Genomic DNA, 17956 nt, shown 5'->3' with positions numbered 1-17956 from the left:
GAGGGTGGTAGGAGACCGCTTCCACTTCCCTTTTGAAGCCTACAAAGGAATACAAACGTTACTTAGTTCAGAGGCTCACTGACAGAATTCCAGCAGGGAAGAGATGTCTTGAGCCAGACATATGCACAGATCCAGGAATATCCATATCCTGCCCCAGAAGCTCATGCTGGATGACAGTGACATGACAGCTGGGTGAAGCCAGCAGTGGGCAGTGGGTGTCTCTCCCATGGATGCACGGACGTGGCATGACAATGTCCGAGATGCTCCGTGTCACCAAAGGTGCCATTGTGGTGCTCTGGGCCCCTGGCTCATCCCCTCACTGCTGCTTTGGCTGTAGCTCATCTGTGAAGGAGCTTTTCCACAAGGCATTTCATCCACTCAAGGCTGTGGCACCAGTGGCATGTGGAGAATGGTCCTGGCATGAGATGGCGAACGGTCCTGGCACAAGCTGTGGTAGGGAAGCCCTTGCTGTCGTGGACAAAATCCTTGCACCCTTCTCCTGGTCCTGCATGTGTGAGCATTCCCTCAAGGTCTTGCCTGGGATTGTACCTGCTGGAATACTGGCGAGAGGAGGGGAGGGAGAACTGCTGCTGGGACACAGCCAGAAGTCACAGTACTGTCCTGCAGATAAGGCAGCAGCTGGCTCTGCTGGTGTTCTGGGCACAGATGCTGTCCTGGCTCTCTGGCACCACTGACCATGAATCCCAACTGTATTCTGGAGTTTGGTTCCTAGATGAAATATTTGTGGCAAAAGTCTTCTAGTGAGGAGGTGAGTGTGCAGCCCATGGTGCTGCCTGGTGAGTGCAGAAACCCGTGTGTGCCCCAAAATGTGCAGAGCACAGGCAAATCCCAATGGATACTCCTCTGCAGACCCCTGACTGCAGCAGGCTGTGCCCACAACCAGGCTGGTATCCCCACCTTTGCATTTAACAGCTCTTCCTGGTGTTTTGATCTGGGAATTCTTCATATTTTTAATGAGTTTCTGTAGCTTTAACATATCCCACCTGCAGTAAGCTGAAGAATTCTTGTTCACATAATCACTTGTACAGAAATGTCTATTTGAGATGGAGTGAGCAGGACTCCTTGTAACAGTTAAAGTGTTGACACACTGCAGCTTTATCTAGTGGATTTTCATTTTTCATTTGTTTTTTACAGTAATGCCTGTTTGCTTTTTGACTGCTTTGGGTGATTCAACAATGGTTTTCATAAAACTCCCCACAGTGACTCCAAGCTCTTTCCTGTTCATTAACGGCTCACCTAGAGCTCATCCCTGTGTAAAATACCTGGATATATTTTTTCATATTTGCATTTTTTAATATCTTGTACCACTCCATCACTCAGTAGCATGAGATCCTTTGCTAGTCAGTTTTAATAATATTTTTACCAAGTTGGATTTTTACGTCTTACTGAAGAGTTCAGTCGTTTCACCGTCCCTCTCATTTTCCATGTGGCTTGTGAATATTTGGACCACCCAAATTGCCTTGGGACTGTCCTGGTGAGTTCATTGTAAGGGCTGCCCCGCTTTCTTCTCTTTTTAGTCCTGAAGATCATAGAACCATGGAATGGTTAGGATTGGAAAGGATCTTAAAGCCCATCTCATCCCACCCCCTGCCACGGGCAGGGACATCTCAGGGTGCTCCAAGCCCCTTCCAGCCTGGCCTTGGACACTGCCAGGGATGCAGGGGCAGCCACAGCTGCTCTGGGCACCTTGTGCCAGGGCCTGCCCACCCTCCCAGGGAACAATTCCTTCCCAATATCCCATCCATCCCTGCCCTCTGGCAGTGGGGACCTATTCCCCCTTGTTCTATTGCTTCAGGCCCATGTCCAAAGTCCTTTTGCCTGGGCAGTACTGCACAATATTCCATTGTCTTCCATACCCTTGACCTTGCAGAAGAACAGGAGAGGAGACACCAGAGTCTGCCATTCATGGAACTACCTTTAGTCCCACACTCACTGACTGCTTTGAGGAACCCTGTGGCTCTGTGAACCATCCCTTTCCTTTTCCAAAGCTCTGTTAGTTCTTCCCTTCTCTTCGTTAGCCTGTTTTTTTAACCTGGCTTTTCTTTTAGCAGGGACATCAGCATTATCAATCTGCCATTCCCTGCATTGCTCTTGACTCCTTCAAATGCATTTTGGTATTTGCTGCCTGCAGTTTTTCTGGGATTGTGGTCAATGTAGTGAAGAGTTCAGTCCAGGATTTTTCTCAAGCCCTTTGGTGAACACTCTCCTGTCCTGTTCTCTTCCTGACTTTTCCATGTCAATCCTATGGGTTGGTTATACCATTTCTTCTGCCACTTCATATCAGATCAGATTTTGATTCCTCCTCCATGAAGAAAGTGTGGGAAGTGCTCTGAGTTCCCTTACAGAGAAAACTGAGGATTTTCTCCATGTCCTTTTTCAGCCCTTGTCCCTCAGGACTCCTGGGTGAACAGAAAGGGAAACAGAAATGTTTAAAGGCTCCCTGGGGAAGAAAAAAAAAAAAAAAAAAAAGCACAAATAATCTCTTTTCCAGGGGCATGGTTGATTCAGTGAGAATTAATAGGCTCAGGCTGGAGCAAAACTGACTCCAGTGAGGCACTGCAATACACTTTCTGATGTGGAGGAGAAGGGAGTCCTGGAGTGAGAGAGAAGTCTCCCTTTTTGGAGGTCTTGAAAAAACAGGTTGAGCAAGTGTCTCAGAGGAATGTTTTAGGTCTGGCTAATCCTGCCTTCAGGCAGCAAAGTGGGCTAGATGACCTCTCAGAGTCACCTTTTTTCCTCCTGTTTTCTACATGAAGCTCCCAAGTGGGAATTGTGCACCTCTTCATGCCTGATTCCCCAGGACCTTTCCCCACGTTTCTGCTGCTCAGTGCAACCTGTGATTCATGCTGGTGTGAACTTCAGTATATTAGGAGTGGTACTGTGGACAGAAAAGGTAGAAAATAAAGAGAAGCCATAAGGTAAGGAAACAAGAAACCAAAAAGGTTATATCGAGAAGATAGGGATGAGGAGGAGCTCTGTGTCTTCTCCGAAGGTGTGACAGGAGGGATGTGGTGACAGAGACAGATGGAGTGACAAAGCCAGGGGTCACAGGTTGACAGTGTCTTACCAGGGCTGGAGTGTGGACAGAGCTGCAGGGCTGAATCACCCAAGAGTGGGTCCAAACCCTGTCAGCTGATCCCAGCCTACCGCTGGGATCCTTGAGCACAGAGCCAGGCAGGGATTGTCCTGGGAGAAGGATCTGGCAGAACAGCAATGTGTGTTCCACCAGGGAGCCCTAGCTGGAACAGCATAATAACCCCTGCGGTCCCTCTGCTGACTGGGAGCCCCTGGGAGTGGGCAGTGCTGGCACAGGAGTGTGATGGGATTTAGGCAGCATGTATGAAACCTCTCTGATTTTGGGTATGAACATACCCCTCTCTCCAGCAGTGGGATTTTGTTGTCTCCTAGATCAGATAAGGGTCCATAAGGAGCTGTGGCCCCGTGGTGCTGCAGAGGTGCCCAGCCCAGCAGAGAGGGGGATGCCCTGCCTGGGAGCCCATCTGCAGCCACAGACCCAGGAAGGGAGCAAAGGGTCCTCACTCTGCAGCCGCAGCCATGCATGGGGCACGAGTCCTCTGCACCGAGAAGTCTCATAATATTTGTTTTTCCACATCATCCTTAGATTATTTTTCGAGTCTGCACTTGTCCTGTAAGCACTGTGTGCAGCCAGAATTCCTCATTCATAATACCAGGACGGGGCAGTGGGAATGCCAAGAAATGCTGTTGCAGGATGAAGAAAGTAAGAGCCATGTCTTGCTGCTGTGCTGCTGCTGGAGGAGTTGCCTGTACAGCAACAAACAGGAGAAGGAGCTGAGGGGAGGAGAGGGAAGAGGTCTCTGGAGCAGAGACGAGTGGAGTGTGTGGCTTTGGTGGATGGTGCTTGTGTCCTTGCCCCAGGAATGTCCCTGAGCTGCCCCTGGGCATTGCAGGATGCTGAGAAGGCTCCTGGGCTCAGCCTTCAGCCTAATCCATGTCTGTGAGGGACCCAGCACAGAATAATGAGGGTCCACTACTCTGCCTCAGCTCCATGGACAGCTGCCCGTGTGGGAAGGGTCTCAGGTGCAGGTACCAGCAGGTCTTCTCCAGATTTATCATCTGGGTCTTGCTCCAGAGCAGCTGCCAGCATTTTCCATATGCTCCCCATACACATTTGGAAGTGCAGCAGCTTGGCCCATTGCTCATATTCCTGGTGTTCATCATTAATCATGGAATGGCCTGGGTTGGAACAGACGTTAAAGCTCATCTTGTTCCACCCCCTGCCATGGGCAGGGACAACATCCACTGTCCCAGGTCTCTCCAAGTCCCATCCAGCCTGGCCTTGGACACTTCCTGGGATCCAGGGGCAGGCACAGCTTCTCTGAGCAGCCTGTGCCAGGGCCTGCCCACCCTAATGCTGGGATCAGCCCCAGCAATCCTGGTCACAGAGAGGCTGCTCCAAGCTCAGCACACAGGACTATCGCTGCCCCGTGAGTGTCACAGCCAGGGTCGGACACAGCTCCAAGGTCCTTCCCAGCTCCCCCAGCCTCCAGGAGCAGCCCAGGGAAGGCTCGGGTGGGGTCCCTCTGAGTTGTTGGAGCTATCCTGAGACACACTCCGCATTTCCTGTTTGGTGTTTTTTTTTGTGGCTGTGACAAGCACATATTAACCCAAAGCCATGATCACATCTTAACCCCAGCTCCCAGCCAGGCAAGCAGAGCACAAAGCGATGCCATTCTGGGTGAATCCAGCGGATCATGGGTACTTGGATGCTGTGTCGGTGTTGGTCAAGGCAGCAGCTCAGTGCTCCAAGGGAGCAGGGGCTTTTGGGGAGCTTCCCTGTCTGCTCCAAGCTATAACAGATCAATTGCTTCCCTGAAAACCTGGATTTCTAGAGTTTGTGGTGCTTGGCTTGGTACAATTGCACTCTATCTGATATCCTGTACTCTGAAATCTAACTTCTAGCATCCCAGAATGGTTTGGGTTGGAAGGGACCTTAAGGATCATCCAGTTGTCCCCACTGCTATGGGCAGGGACACCTTCCACTATACCAGTGTTTTGACAAAAGGACACAAACTTTTACTTTAAAATATTACAAATTTCAGTGAAATATGAAGTATTTCAGCTTTTACTTTGGTTTTAAGCAGTTCCAGACATGATTAGGAGTTGGGTGCAAACTCACAGCCACGGACATTTGCACTAGGCATTTGAACTCGTTGGTCTCCATGCTATCATCCTAGGATTTGATAATTTTAATTTACTTTCATGGTTTTATTAGATCTGTTTTTGTTTTGATGCCCAAGACTTGGTGCTACCAAAAGCAGCTCTGTGGCTTTGTGGTGCCTCCCAACTCTGCAGTGCTGGGTGCTTGTGGATGTGGGATTGGTGCTGGGTTGTATCACTGCACGGGCAGCAAAAAGCCTCCCTGTGACTGCCAGCAGCATTCCTGGCCCTTTTCTAATGGGTATAACCCTAGGATTGAGGGGATTGTCTGCCAGCCAACTTCCTGGGAAGCCCAGTGCAGAGGGGTCAGTGGGGCGCAGCTGGAGGCCATAAACTGTTGTCTCCGGCTCCAGAGTCCAGCCAGGCTCTGGGTGGTGGTTGCAGTGGCTGGGGTGACACCCAGCTTGGGCAGTGGCTGTTCTTTTGTGTCATTCAAAGCCTCACTGGCTCGGGCAGGGCCATGGGATGTAGCAGTGTTAGGGTGACACCCAGCAACAGGGGGTCCTACACCTCTGGGCAGGTCCAGAGAGTTGCAGGGTGGGGTTGAGCCCCCTTTGCAGTGCTGAGCCCCAGGATCTGAGTTTCCCCTTGCTTTTGTCCCACAGTCCCACCCACTATCCCTGTGCAACACCAGCGAGGATGAACACACGGAATCGGGATTCATCACCATCGTCAAGCTGGAACAGCCGGATCGGGATCCCAACCCCTGCCTGTCCCTGGCCAACAAAGTAAGTGCAAAAATGCCTGAAATAGCATCAGCCTGGGAAGTGAAACCCGTGGTGCAGCAAAGAAAAGGAGAGGAGGAGGCAGCAAGGTAGGAAAGAGCTGTTGAGAAGGAGAGAAAAGGACAAGGACAGAGCATGGTCCTTGGCAGAAGGGGTCCTTTGGGAGAGATGCTGTGCCAGCCATCCCAAACACCCATCCCTTGACCTTTTGGACTGTCTGACTGGCAGCTCTGGGATGGTCAGACCTTACCCAACATCCCACACTCTTTGCTGCCCAGTAGCCTTGTGCCCCTCCTGTTTTACAGCCTCATGTTGCTTCTTGCTCTGTGTGATTTGTGTTTCTCTATGTTCTCTGGTCTATGGGAAAACATGGACACAGAAAACATCTTCTGTGGCTCTGTTTCCAAAAATAATGCTGCAATACTTCACTGGATGAGGCACGGGAAGAGTCAGTGCTGAGCAGTGAGATAAATGCAGACCAGCTGAACTAGTGGTGGGTCATGACTTGCTAACAGTTCATGCCCTGGGAGATCTCAGAGGTCTTTGGATCAGGCACCTCAGTGAAACAGCACTTCCTGTGCCAAAAGCTGAGGTCAGTGGTCCAATTCTCTGGTAATAAGGAAGTCAGGTAGAAACAAGGGTCATTTTAAGCCTTAAAGTCTTTGTGATTCTGATTAAGTTGCATGGATAAGGATGACATTGATTTTTTCTTTTGATTGTCTCTCTACCAAATGTGGGGCTATTTTCATGCTTGTGCAAGTGTTGTACAAGCATGAAAACCCCCTTGTTCAGCTCCTCTTGGCTTTACCTGGATTGCCTTCAGGTGATGAAATCACCTGGCACCCTGATGAAGGCACCCTGTTGCCGTCTTCCTGGTGGTGGTGATGTGGTGGGGACGGAGATAGGGTCCTTTTCCATGTTCCCTGCAGCTCAGCTGAAGAAAGCAGGCAAAACTTGTACCCAGTTTTTGCTCCTTCACAGCAGGGTTTTTTCATGGAGGCTGTGGCATCAAAAGTAAGGAAAGGGATGTGATGCCATGGTGGATTTGCCATCCCAGGGCTGGTTCCCCCTGGCTGCACAGGCAGACAGGCAGCAGTACCTATCCCTTCCTGGGTTGCCCAGCCCAAATTTGGGATGCTGCTGCTCTGGAGCTGGTACCACATGTTGGCATGAGCCAGTGTGATGGAGCTGTCAACCTGCTGACCGTTTCCCTTACACCTGGAAAATGGCCTGGGCCCACCTGGGCAGCTTGTGACACAAGACACAAGAAAAAGGGCTGGGCAGGTGCCTCCAGCTCTCCCATGTCCATCCAGACATGCCCATCACATGCTGGTGGTGCCAGGATGCCCCAGGATGTTTGGTTAGTGCAGCTGCTGTGGAGGATCATGAGCAGGAGGACGAAGCAGCTGCAAAGGCCCATCTTCCATTTCAGAATGTTAAAAGGTTTCAAAACTTAGGCCATGTTGGATGGAGCTTAGAGCAATCTGGTCTAGTGGAAGGTGTCCCTGGCCATAACAGGGGGTGGAATGAGATGAGCTTTAAGGTCCCTTGCAGCCCAAACCATTCTGGGATTCTGTTTCACTAGTTTTGTCCTTCATCTTTGAGACTCAGATCACAGCACTGGCAAGTACCAGTGTGTTACCGAGTCCAAGGATCAGCTGAGGAAGGTTGGCATGGGAGGGACACGACATGGTGCATTGCTGCATTCTGCTCATCCACCTGGATCCCTTCTCCAGGACTCCTAAACCCCCCAAAGCAAACAAACCCTCAGTTCACCTGGTAGACTGAGTTCACTGGCCATCAGTCATCACTACTCTGTTACCAGAGCCAGGTCCAGCACTGGATTTTGACATCCAGCTGTGCATGACAGCAGTTGCAGTCCTGCAGGTGTTCCTACTCTAAAATCTCACCAAGGGAGGCTCACAGTTCTTCTCCCATAAACAGGAGTAGTTCAGCCACGGAATAGAGCAGATGCTCCTTAAGCTGGCGACATCCCTGGGCCCTGCCTTGCATCATGGATCCTCCATCCCCTGCAATTCCTCCCTGTCTGCTTCTCCATCCTCCTGAAGCCTCTGCCAAGCTCCCTCCTCTAATATCCTACAGATCAGAGAATCACAAAAGGGTTGGGACTGGAAGGGACCTTAAAAGATCATCGCATCCTAAGTCTCTGCCATGGGCAGGGATGCTGAGGTCTCTTCCTCAAACTCCCAGGACCACACTCCTCCTCTGGAGCAGGGGTGTAGCTGTGGGATGTGGCTGGTGCTGACTGGAGCTGGAACCTTGTTTTCCTGGCAAGTGTGTCTTGGGGCAGAGCTTTGTATGTGGAATTGCAGGGCTGTATCAATGATGATAAAAATAGCCATGTGCAGTGTTATCACAAGCTCTGCTTGAGCTGTCACCCAGCCAAGCCCTGCACATGGACAGCCCTGGCCAGCCCAGCACGAGGAGAACTCCACCAGCCACCTGAGGCACTTCCCTGCTTCCTAAATTCTGTCACTGCTTCAGCTTCCAAAGCGAAAACCGCAGGAAAAGTATTAGAGGAGAGGAAGGCATGGAAAGGACCTCTGGAATAAATTCAAAGTGATTCATTGTTCTTTCTGATCATAATTTGTAAATTTCTTAGGGGGCTTATTTTTTATTAATTCTGAGTGAACCAGTGATTGCAAGCCTGGTTGTCAGACTGCTGAGACCTCCAAAATCATCCTGTAAATACCTATTTGCACCAGAAGTGTTTCAGTCCTAAAAGAGGGAATTCAGCTGTGCCATGTGGCTGAAGAGATACAGCGCAAAGACAGCTAATGCTGAGAAAATTACTGTATCAAGCAAATTGTGAAAGGCTTGAACTGGATTACAGAATATCTTGAGTTGGAAAGGAACCCCAAGGATCATCCAGTCCAGGCCCTGGCCCTGCACAGACACCCCAACAATCCCACCCTGGGCATCCCTGGCAGCAGTGTCCAAACTCTCCTGGAGCTCTGGCAGCCTCGAGACTGTGCCCATTCCCTGGGGAGCCTGGGCACTGCCCACCACCCTCTGGGGGAAGAACCTTTCCCTGAAATCCACCCTAAACCTCCCTGGCACAGCTCCAGCCGTTCCCTGGGCCCTGCCCCTGGTCACCACAAGTTGTATCCTTTGCAACAGGAGTCAGAAGGATATTGGGAAAGGTCACTTGTCCAGTCTCAGTTGTTCATTGCCCCATAGTCAGTGTCTTTAGCAGGGTAAAATCATTGTAGAGCTGTTTGTTGTTCATCAAAGCCTGACTATCAGATGGAATTCACTCCCTGAAAGTCCTCTTCCCCTGAAAGTGCTGGCAAACACTGGGGTTCCTTCAATCTCAGGCAGGACCCCAGTCTCTGATCCTAGTCCCGAGCCTTGATCCCACTTTTCCAGCTTCTCTATGAGTGTTAAATCCCATCAGCAGCTCAGAGCCTCCACCTCTGCCTGTTGCCAACCATCTGCGGCTCCATTCCCATCCCTGTACCCAGACCAGGGCCCCACTGCTCCTCGCCGAGGTGACCCAGGAATAGGGATGGAGCCGGTGCCCCACGGCCCCAGCCGGCTTTGGCAGTGCTGCTCCTGTTTGCTCGGCACTGGGGACCGCGGATCAAAGGGCTCCGCCTGAGCTGCCCCGGCCCGGCCCAGCTCTCCTTCCATCTCCCGGGGCTGCCTCTGCCCACCCGGAGGGCTCCAGGGGCTGCCTGGGAGGAGGTGGGTGACTCGCGAGCTCCTGGCTGGTTACCTCATCGGGGTGGCATGTGCGCTCGGCTGGGTGGGTCTCTGAGCTGTCCCTTCCCTCTGGGAAAGCTATCGAGCTAATTCTAGAGCAGACCTGCAGCCCTGGCTCCACGTGGGCTTCTGCCCAATGAGCAGGGGGAAGCAGGGAGAGCAGCGTGAGTGGGAATCAGGCCCTCTGATAGCCCTGGTGCTGCCAGGTGACAGGGGACCTGTGGGAGTTTCTGCTGTCCTAGAGGTCAGCAGGGCTAACGGGGCTGCACATCCCTCCCCAGCAAATCCAGCTCTGAAACAAGGGAGCAGCTGGCACGCAGACAGCTGGGGAATGGTTAGGTCTATGTGTTGCTGTGACTGCGATGCCACCAAGTAGTTCACCTCCACAACTTTAGGAAGAAACCACCCATGAGCCGCAGGGCTCTGGCAAGTGCAGGCACTGCAGCCCCAACACAAGTCAGGAACTGAGGGAGGAACGGTTTCCTCAGTCCAAACAGGTGCTTCTTTCTCCTGGGAAGAGCCCAGAAGGCAGACATGGATCCGATGGCAGGTGTGGACACAGGGTACAGTACAAAATGTCCACTGAAGTTCTGTTGTTTTGGACAGGCAAAGTTGGCAGGGGAGCGTGGAGCCCGTGCGATCCTTTTTGACATCACCGATGATGAAAGTGCTGCTGATCAGGTACAGACCCCAGTGATACCCTCAGCTAAAACACAGTGCTCCTGTCCCATCCCGAAATGTGCTCAGGGCAGGACCCCCAGCCACCAGTGGGAGGTCCCAGGAGGATGCTGCTGGTGTTGACTGTTCGCTCTTATCCTACACAGACAGTTTCCATGGCATATCCATGCTCTTAAAAGACACTGTCTGGTCAATCAAACTCTTCTGTGAGGAGCTGGATGCTTCCTCTTGGGAAGTCATAAATTTCCCCATCCCACATAGTCCAGACAGCCCAGTGTACCTCAGGAAAGGTGATTTCTCAAGTTTCCAAGCCAACCTGCTTTGCTGTTCATGCAGGTTTAACCTTGGTTAGGACGCCTCCAAGGGTCCCTTTCCCCAGCACTGTTGTCATCTCTGGAAGGGAATCAATTCCCCATCCAGATAATCCAGGGATATGAAAAACATCCCGTTTTAGGTAGGGAACAGACAGGGGAGCTGGTGCCTGACCTCATCCAAGCTTTGGATTCCTTGCTGGATCCATCCCTCGTGGCTCTTTCATGCACTTACATCTTAATTTCTTGTGCCAGAGAAACACAGCAGCAAAAGCAGGTCCATGAGGTGATGCTGAGGTTGCTCAGATCCCAGTCTCTGATCCCTACCCCGAGCCTTGGATCCCACTTTTCCAGCTTTCCCATTTGGTACACAAAAGCCAAGAGCATCAGATCCTATCAACAACTCAAAGCCTTCGGCCTTGCCTCCATGGTTTTCTTGACCATCTGCACCTCCATTCACATCTCCATCCCTGTCCACTGACCTCTGGATTCCCCCAGGGTACGGGAAGGGGTTACTGGGTCTGATGGCCACCCTGATCCAAGTCAGTCTGGAGGAGAGCAGGCTCGGACACTTGCTGAGCCAGCCTGTGCTATGCTGCCTGGATCACAGTGGAAGACTCCCGGTGTGACAAACAGAAAGCAGAATGTCCTTAGGGAGCAGGGGAACTGGATGGGTCCAGAGCAGAGGAAGCGTTTCTGTGGTGAAGGCAGCACTTGGCAGTGCTGTTGGCACTTTCACAGGGAAGAGGAGGGACCAAGAGCTTTTGCACAGGGGCTTGAAAGAAGCTCAAGAGACACCAAGCATGAGGAGTCACCAGCAGGGAAAATTAAGAAATCCATGCTGGAAAATTGATAAAAGAGAAGTTTACATCTGATTCATTATAGAGGGATCATGTAAACTTGAGGGAGCAGTCAGTCCCCGAAGTGTTGCAAGAAGCATCATGAGGAACGGACGTGTCTGGGGGGCTGGGATCGTCCTTGTTTCAGGCTGTTCTGGATCAGCCCTCACTCTGTTTGTTTCTTTGCAGCTGAGGAAGCCCAGAGGCCTGAGCCAGCCTGTGGTCCTAATCAGGGGCCATGACGCTGAGCTCCTCATGGGCGTTGTGAACAAGAACAGAGAGGCCCACGTGAAGATAGAGGTCAAGGAGCCACCAGCTTGGGTGAGAGACACGTGATTCCCACTGCCTCCTGTATCCTCCCTCCCAGCCTGCTAGCCTTTCCCAGAGAGGCTGAGCTTTCCTCCTCAGGGATGGAGATCACAGCCTGTTGCAGGAGTTGTCTTTAGCATTCAGACTTGCTGCAAGTAAAGGCTCAAAAGCACTTTCAGCTTAGTTTTTTTTTTTTTGCTTTAACATCATGAGTGAGGCAAGGGGATTCTCTGTCTTCAAGTAAGACCAAGCCTTGATTTTCTCATCATGTGCTGCCTTAGACCATGGTCTCAAGGGAGCTGAGATGCTGCAAGACAGAGATACTCTATTCTTGTATGGATGTGCAGAAAAGAGCGAACCATTTTTTCTTTTACCTGTAAAGAACAAAGAGGTGGAGCTTGGCCAAGGATGATATTTCCCAAGACTGATGGTCCAGAAGAGATGGAGATTCCCCTAGCCTCTAACTCCCACCAAGAGTAATTTCCACACAAGAGTAATTTCTGTCCCGTTTTATCCAACAGCCAGACTACGACGTGTGGATTCTTCTCACAGTGGTCAGCACTGTGGTTGTCATCATTTTGATTTTTGTTGTCCGCACAAAGTGCCAGCTGAACAGGACTCAGGTAGGGATCTCATACACCAGATGTGTCTGAGCAAACAGGAATACAGGAAAAGCAGGAACAGACTCCTTTTGGGAGGGGAAATGGCAGATAGTGAAAGGACAGGGAGAATAGTTTTAAACTAAGAGGAGAGATTTAGATTTGATGTGGGAAGAAATTCTTCCCTGTGAGGATGGTGAGGCCCTGGCACAGGGTGCCCAGAGCAGCTGTGGCTGCCCCTGGAACCCTGGAAGTGTCCAAGGCCAGGTTGGATGGGACTTGGAGCAACCTGGGGTAGTGGAAGATGTCCCTGCCCATGGCAGGAGAGTGGAATAAGATGAGCTTTAAAGTCCCTTCTAATCAAAGGCATTCCTCAATTCTGTGATTGTGTGATTTAGTATTCTTAATAGAAATTAACAAATTAAATAATCATCTTCCCAGAGTCAGATGTACTTCCATATTTGAGACTATCTCATTTGTCCTATAGAGAGACAGTCCTTTAGGGATCAAAAATTCAGCACTGCTGAGTGATTTGAATGTCTAGGGCCAGATTTCTCCTGCTGGTGACAAAGCCGACTCTGGTGGAGTCAGCTTAGACAGAAAGTCACCTCTGCAGATAGGTTATCGTCTGATAATTTCTGATAATGCCATTTTGAATATGGGAGGGCAGAGTAAGGCTGAACCTCTCCTCAAGGCCCGTCTGTCTCTGCAGGACTCGGTGCAGCAGCAGACCCTGCAGGCCATCGGGCAACTGGCCACACGGCGCTACCAGCCCCGGGCACGGCCGGCCCCGCGCTGGGACTCAACCAGCAGCTGCAGCTCCGCCCCGGTCTGTGCCATCTGCCTCGAGGAGTTCAGCGAGGGCCAGGTAGGGTTTGGGCAGGACTGCTGCACTCATGGCTCTGGCTTCGCAGGTGGGGGCGTCAGCAGTGGGAGCTGAGCATGGCAGGAGCCAGAGGCCTGTGAGATGCTTCCTTCTGAACTCCTGAGTGCTGGAAAGGGACTGCATCCACGGAGGTGTGCCTGCCCCTGGGCTATAAAGCCTCTGCTGAAGTCATGTCTCCAGGCAGGTCTCCAGCTGTGGCTGTGGGGTAAAATGCCCATGCTGAAATAGGGTAAAATTGGGTTTGCTGCTTCAGAGCACCCAGCCTGAAATCTCCCTATTCCCAAGGGCTTGCACCACTCTGGATGTTCACAGAGCAGGACCAGAGGTGCTCCACAGCCTCCTCCATGCACAATTGGGCTGCAGATCCCTCACTGTTAGACATCTGTCTGTCCTTCAAAGCTCACTTCCATCAAGAAGGACCCATCCAGGTCTTGAAAAATGGTTCTCCTTGCTCATCCTCCTCCTCTCCACTTCTTTCTAGGAACTGCGGATCATCTCGTGCTCCCACGAGTTCCATCGGGAATGTGTTGACCCTTGGCTGCAGCAACACCACACATGTCCACTTTGCATGTTCAATATTCTTGGTAGGGCTCAGACACAGCATTTCCTGGTTGAGGACAGGGTTGGGTGCAAGATTGTGCACAGGAGCTCCAGTTACTCTTGGGAGATGGATCAGCAGGTCCTCGTGTCCATGTGCACAGAGTGGACAGGGGACTGTGTGCACAGAGAGGAGTCCCTTGCCTGTAAGCCCACCAGGGTACAGCGAGGTGCTGGGCTTGGGCTGGGACCTGCACCAAGAGGAGGGATTCCAGTCCTGGGACCTGTGGGGAAGGGAAGGTGGGATCTGGGGGTCATGGCAGCAGGAAGGGTGTGCAGGACCATCAGGTTAGTTTGGTGGTGGCAGCGAGGAGTTGCAGAGTATGGGTGGGACGTGGGGCCACGGTGGGAGGGCAGTGGAGCATCAGTGCTGGGGTTGCTGCAGCTGGGCTGTGGGACATGCTGGATACTCCCTTCTGGGCTGTGGGATGTGTGCTGTATACTCCCTTCTTTCTCCACAGCCAGAGACTCGGGGGACCAGGCCATGGCTGCCAGCTCCAGGCTGGTCCCTCAGGAAATGGAGCCTGGGCGGCGACTCCACCTTTTCCGCCAGCATCCAGGACATGCCCTTTACCACCTCCCCCAAGCATATCCTCAGAGGAACCTCAGGAACTTTCCCCCAGAGCCAGCCCACAGCAACCCCTTCTTCCACTCTCCAGAGCTCTCCCAGCTGGATTTTGGCACCATCCACTACATGCCCTACAGACCAGCCACCTCCCTGCTGGCCTGTGGCCACGTGGCCCCGCTGGCCCCAGGCTTGATGGGGCAGCAGCACCCCAACCCCTCTGCATGCGGGCAGGCGCTGGCACCTCACAGGACATGTCCCCTTCAGCCTCAGCCTCCCTGTCTGGCACCCAAGGCAGTCGTGGCACAGAAGCAGCACCGTGTGCCCACCCTGCGCCGAGGGCTTGGCCACGGGCACCAGCACAACAGCAGTGGCTCTGGAGAGAGCTATCTCACGGAGCACAGCGGGTACCTGGCCGACGGGCCGGGCAGTGACTCCAGCTCGGGGCCCTGCCACGGCTCCTCCAGTGACTCCATGTTGAACTGCACGGACGTCAGCCTGCAGGGCATCCACGGCAGCTGCTCCACATTCCGCAGCTCCCTCAGCAGCGACTATGATCCCTTCGTGTACTGCAGCTCCGAGGGCCCCACCACAGACCACGGCCAGGAGCATCTGCGGCCGCCCAGGGAGAGGCGGCCCCGGTCCTTGGACCTGATGGTGCCCGGGGGGGCTGCTCCGGCCAAGCCGCAGGTGCTCAGCCACATCCACTACCACCACCACCAGCACCACCACTACAGGCAGGACACAGAGTGTTCCCCTGGGCGGGCCGGTCAGGGGCCCAGGCAGCGCAAATCCCGGTATTCTGGGGCCAAGGTTGCCTTCCACAGTGCTCGGACACAAAAGAGGACTGCGAAAAGCCATCACTCTCAGCAGCCTCTGGAAAGCAGTGCCGTGCTGCAGGAGGCAGCTCCAGCAGGCCAGCCAGCCTGTCCCCAGGAAGGCCAGGAGCCCCCTCACGCCCCCTCCACTTCTTCAAACAGGCTGGACTTCAGTGTAGATGCCAACAGACAATTGGGAGCAGCTGGCACAGCACCTGTCCCACTGCCCCCCAGACACAGCTTACAGAGCAGGCATCACCGAAGGAAAAGAAAGTGTCACCTGGAGCCCGACCCCGCTCTCCTGCCCAAGGACTCGGCCGAGCCCGGAGCCTGCCACACTCACTTTCCTCCCGGCCATCCCACTGGCTACCGCTGCTCTCCCGAAGCCCAGCCCCTGATCCCAAGCGCTCCCCTGCCCAGCAGCTCCCGGCCGCTCTGGAAATGTTTAGTGCCACAGTCCAGCTCCGAGCTGAGGAAGCAGGAGGAAGGGTTGTCAGGACAGGAGAGAAACCACTCAGTTCCTGCAGATTTCTCAGGGACATGCACCCCCAGACACAGTCTGAGTGTCCGTCTTCACTGCCCATCTCAGCAGGGTGGTCAGGGTAAGTCTGGCCTTTGCCTTTCCTGGCAGCAAGCAGGTGAATGAGGAGGGAGTTTGCTGAAGGAACTCCAGCTGCCAGGACACCTGGTCCCTTCCTGATGGGTTTTCCTACAGGAGCACTGACTGCAGGAGCATTCCAGAGCTCACCTGTGAGGGTGGTGGCCTGAAAGATGAACAAGTGTGTTAAAGAGTGCACCAAACCCTGAAGTACTACAACTGAGAAATAAGGTGGCTAATTTTAATTAAACATCTCTAGCAGTTGGAATATCTCCCAAAGGAAGGAGTGGGGCCACTTTTTTCAGTGTCTTTGCAGCAGTCTTGGGTGTCTTACTGGCAGAGTTGTTATCATTAAGGCTTTTTGGGCTCCAGTTGTTTTAGCCAAGCCCAGCTAACTGGAATCAGTGAGAAAGGAAGTGTGTGTGGCCCGGGGTAGTAGAATAGACTAATTGAGTTGCTTGATTTGCACATCCCTCATTTCTCACCTGCCTCTGTTGCGTGGGAGTTGCTTTTTAGAGTCTTTTGGAAATCAGATGTAATTAAAGTTTGGCCCTCTGCCTAACTGCTGCACTCTCTCACAAAGAGAGGGAAATGCCTTTGAGACGAGTGTCTTTGAAAGAACCTGAGTTTAGCTCCCAGGTCTTGCTCTCTCAGGTCCTCTGAAGGCAGCAACCTGCGAGTCAGCAGGGACAGATGCTGGCTGGGAGCAGAGCCTGGCTCCATTCCTCGCCCTGCCACTGACTCATTGCAGGTCCTCGGGCAAATCCTTTTGATTTAGGTACCAAACACAGATCTGGCTGTCTAATTTCTGTTAAAACACTGGCCATAAACTTGTGACTCACTGTGCCCATTGTGCCACAGAGATAATAACTTCCTCCCAGTGCTTGTCTATCCAGTCCCACCCCACGCCCAGGCTCCCGGTGCTGTGGAGGCAGCGGGGCAGGGGAGGCTGGATGGGCATGGTCCTGGCTTTCTGCAGCATTCTGGCCTCCCAGACTCCCAGGAACAGATATTTTTCCCAGGTGCAGAAGTGCCTGACACTGCAGATAGGTGATAGGGAGGTTCTTCCAAGGCCTGGAGGGATGCTGGTGTTTGGAGAGATAAGGAGGCATCAGGGCAGAGATGTCTCTGGTTGCAGGGAGCTCTGAGTGCCGATGCCCTCCCAGGGTACCCCACATGGAGAAAGCCCTCCTGGCTCAGGGCAGGCTGCTCAGGGCTTGCTTTGAGCTGCCAAATGAACCTGGAAGGGCTCAAAGAGCAGGAGTCTGTGCACCTAACACAGGGTGCTAGGCATTGTTAGGTCCATGCTGGGATGCTTCTGTGTCTTTGGAAATGGTGCCAGTGCCCACCTCCTGATGACCCTCTGACCCCCACCAGAGCCAGTGCCAGCTGCTTTGCCAAGCACACCAAGCCTTCATGCCCTCTTCCCTCCCCATTCCAGCAGGTATAAGGACCAGTGTGTCTGAAAGTGCTGTGAATCTGTGTCTGTTTACTGCAGCAGCTTCTATGGATGCTTTCAGGGCCACCCAACGAGTCAGAATTCCCTTGCAAGATTGAGAGACTACACAGATTCAGGATTTAACTTTATTAAGAGCAGAGGACAGAGCACAGAGCTTGTGCAGGGCTTATGCAGAAAAGCCACCAAGCTGAAAACATTGGTTGACATAACACTACCTCTGAATTATAATCACATTGGTTCTTTATCTTGGGAAAGGTATAGATCAATAGAGAAGTAAAAAAGAGCAAAGAACAATCTCAGTAGACAGTCCCATGCAAACAGGACACGAAACACAGACAAGGAAACCAAGGAAAAATGCATCTCTGCCTCCAGCTAAATGGCATAAGGCTGAAAATACAAGAATGGATGAATTAGAAAGCCCAGCTTTAAATTAAAGTTTTGACATAAACTTTTCAGAAACCTAGTTTAAAAGAATAGCAAACAGTGGGACCCTGTAATTCCTAGGTGAAATTACAGAGAGGGAAGCTGTGTCTGTTCTGGTGGCAAGGGAGAGACACTGCACTAAGAAGAGTGTGAAGTCCAGTGACGAGTGACACAAAAATCCCCAAGTGCCCCCGAGTAGAAGG

The 17956-nt window shown here is 52.4% G+C and overlaps 1 protein-coding gene across 1 annotated transcript in view; it reads left to right on the top strand.

The window, feature by feature from the left end:
* Window positions 1-17956, top strand: part of RNF43 (ring finger protein 43) — a 58480-nt gene that overhangs the window by 33455 nt on the left and 7069 nt on the right. Inside the window, exons 2-8 of the mRNA XM_053961204.1 lie at window positions 5826-5948; window positions 10278-10352; window positions 11689-11820; window positions 12330-12431; window positions 13120-13275; window positions 13775-13877; window positions 14352-15875. Of these exons, the coding sequence (XP_053817179.1) occupies window positions 5826-5948; window positions 10278-10352; window positions 11689-11820; window positions 12330-12431; window positions 13120-13275; window positions 13775-13877; window positions 14352-15875 (2215 nt within the window). The remainder of the gene's footprint in view (window positions 1-5825; window positions 5949-10277; window positions 10353-11688; window positions 11821-12329; window positions 12432-13119; window positions 13276-13774; window positions 13878-14351; window positions 15876-17956) is intronic.

Source organism: Vidua chalybeata, chromosome 20 (genome assembly GCF_026979565.1).
Source record: "Vidua chalybeata isolate OUT-0048 chromosome 20, bVidCha1 merged haplotype, whole genome shotgun sequence".
In the NCBI taxonomy this organism is placed as follows: domain Eukaryota; kingdom Metazoa; phylum Chordata; class Aves; order Passeriformes; family Viduidae; genus Vidua; species Vidua chalybeata.
This window is presented reverse-complemented; position numbering and strand designations above follow the sequence as displayed.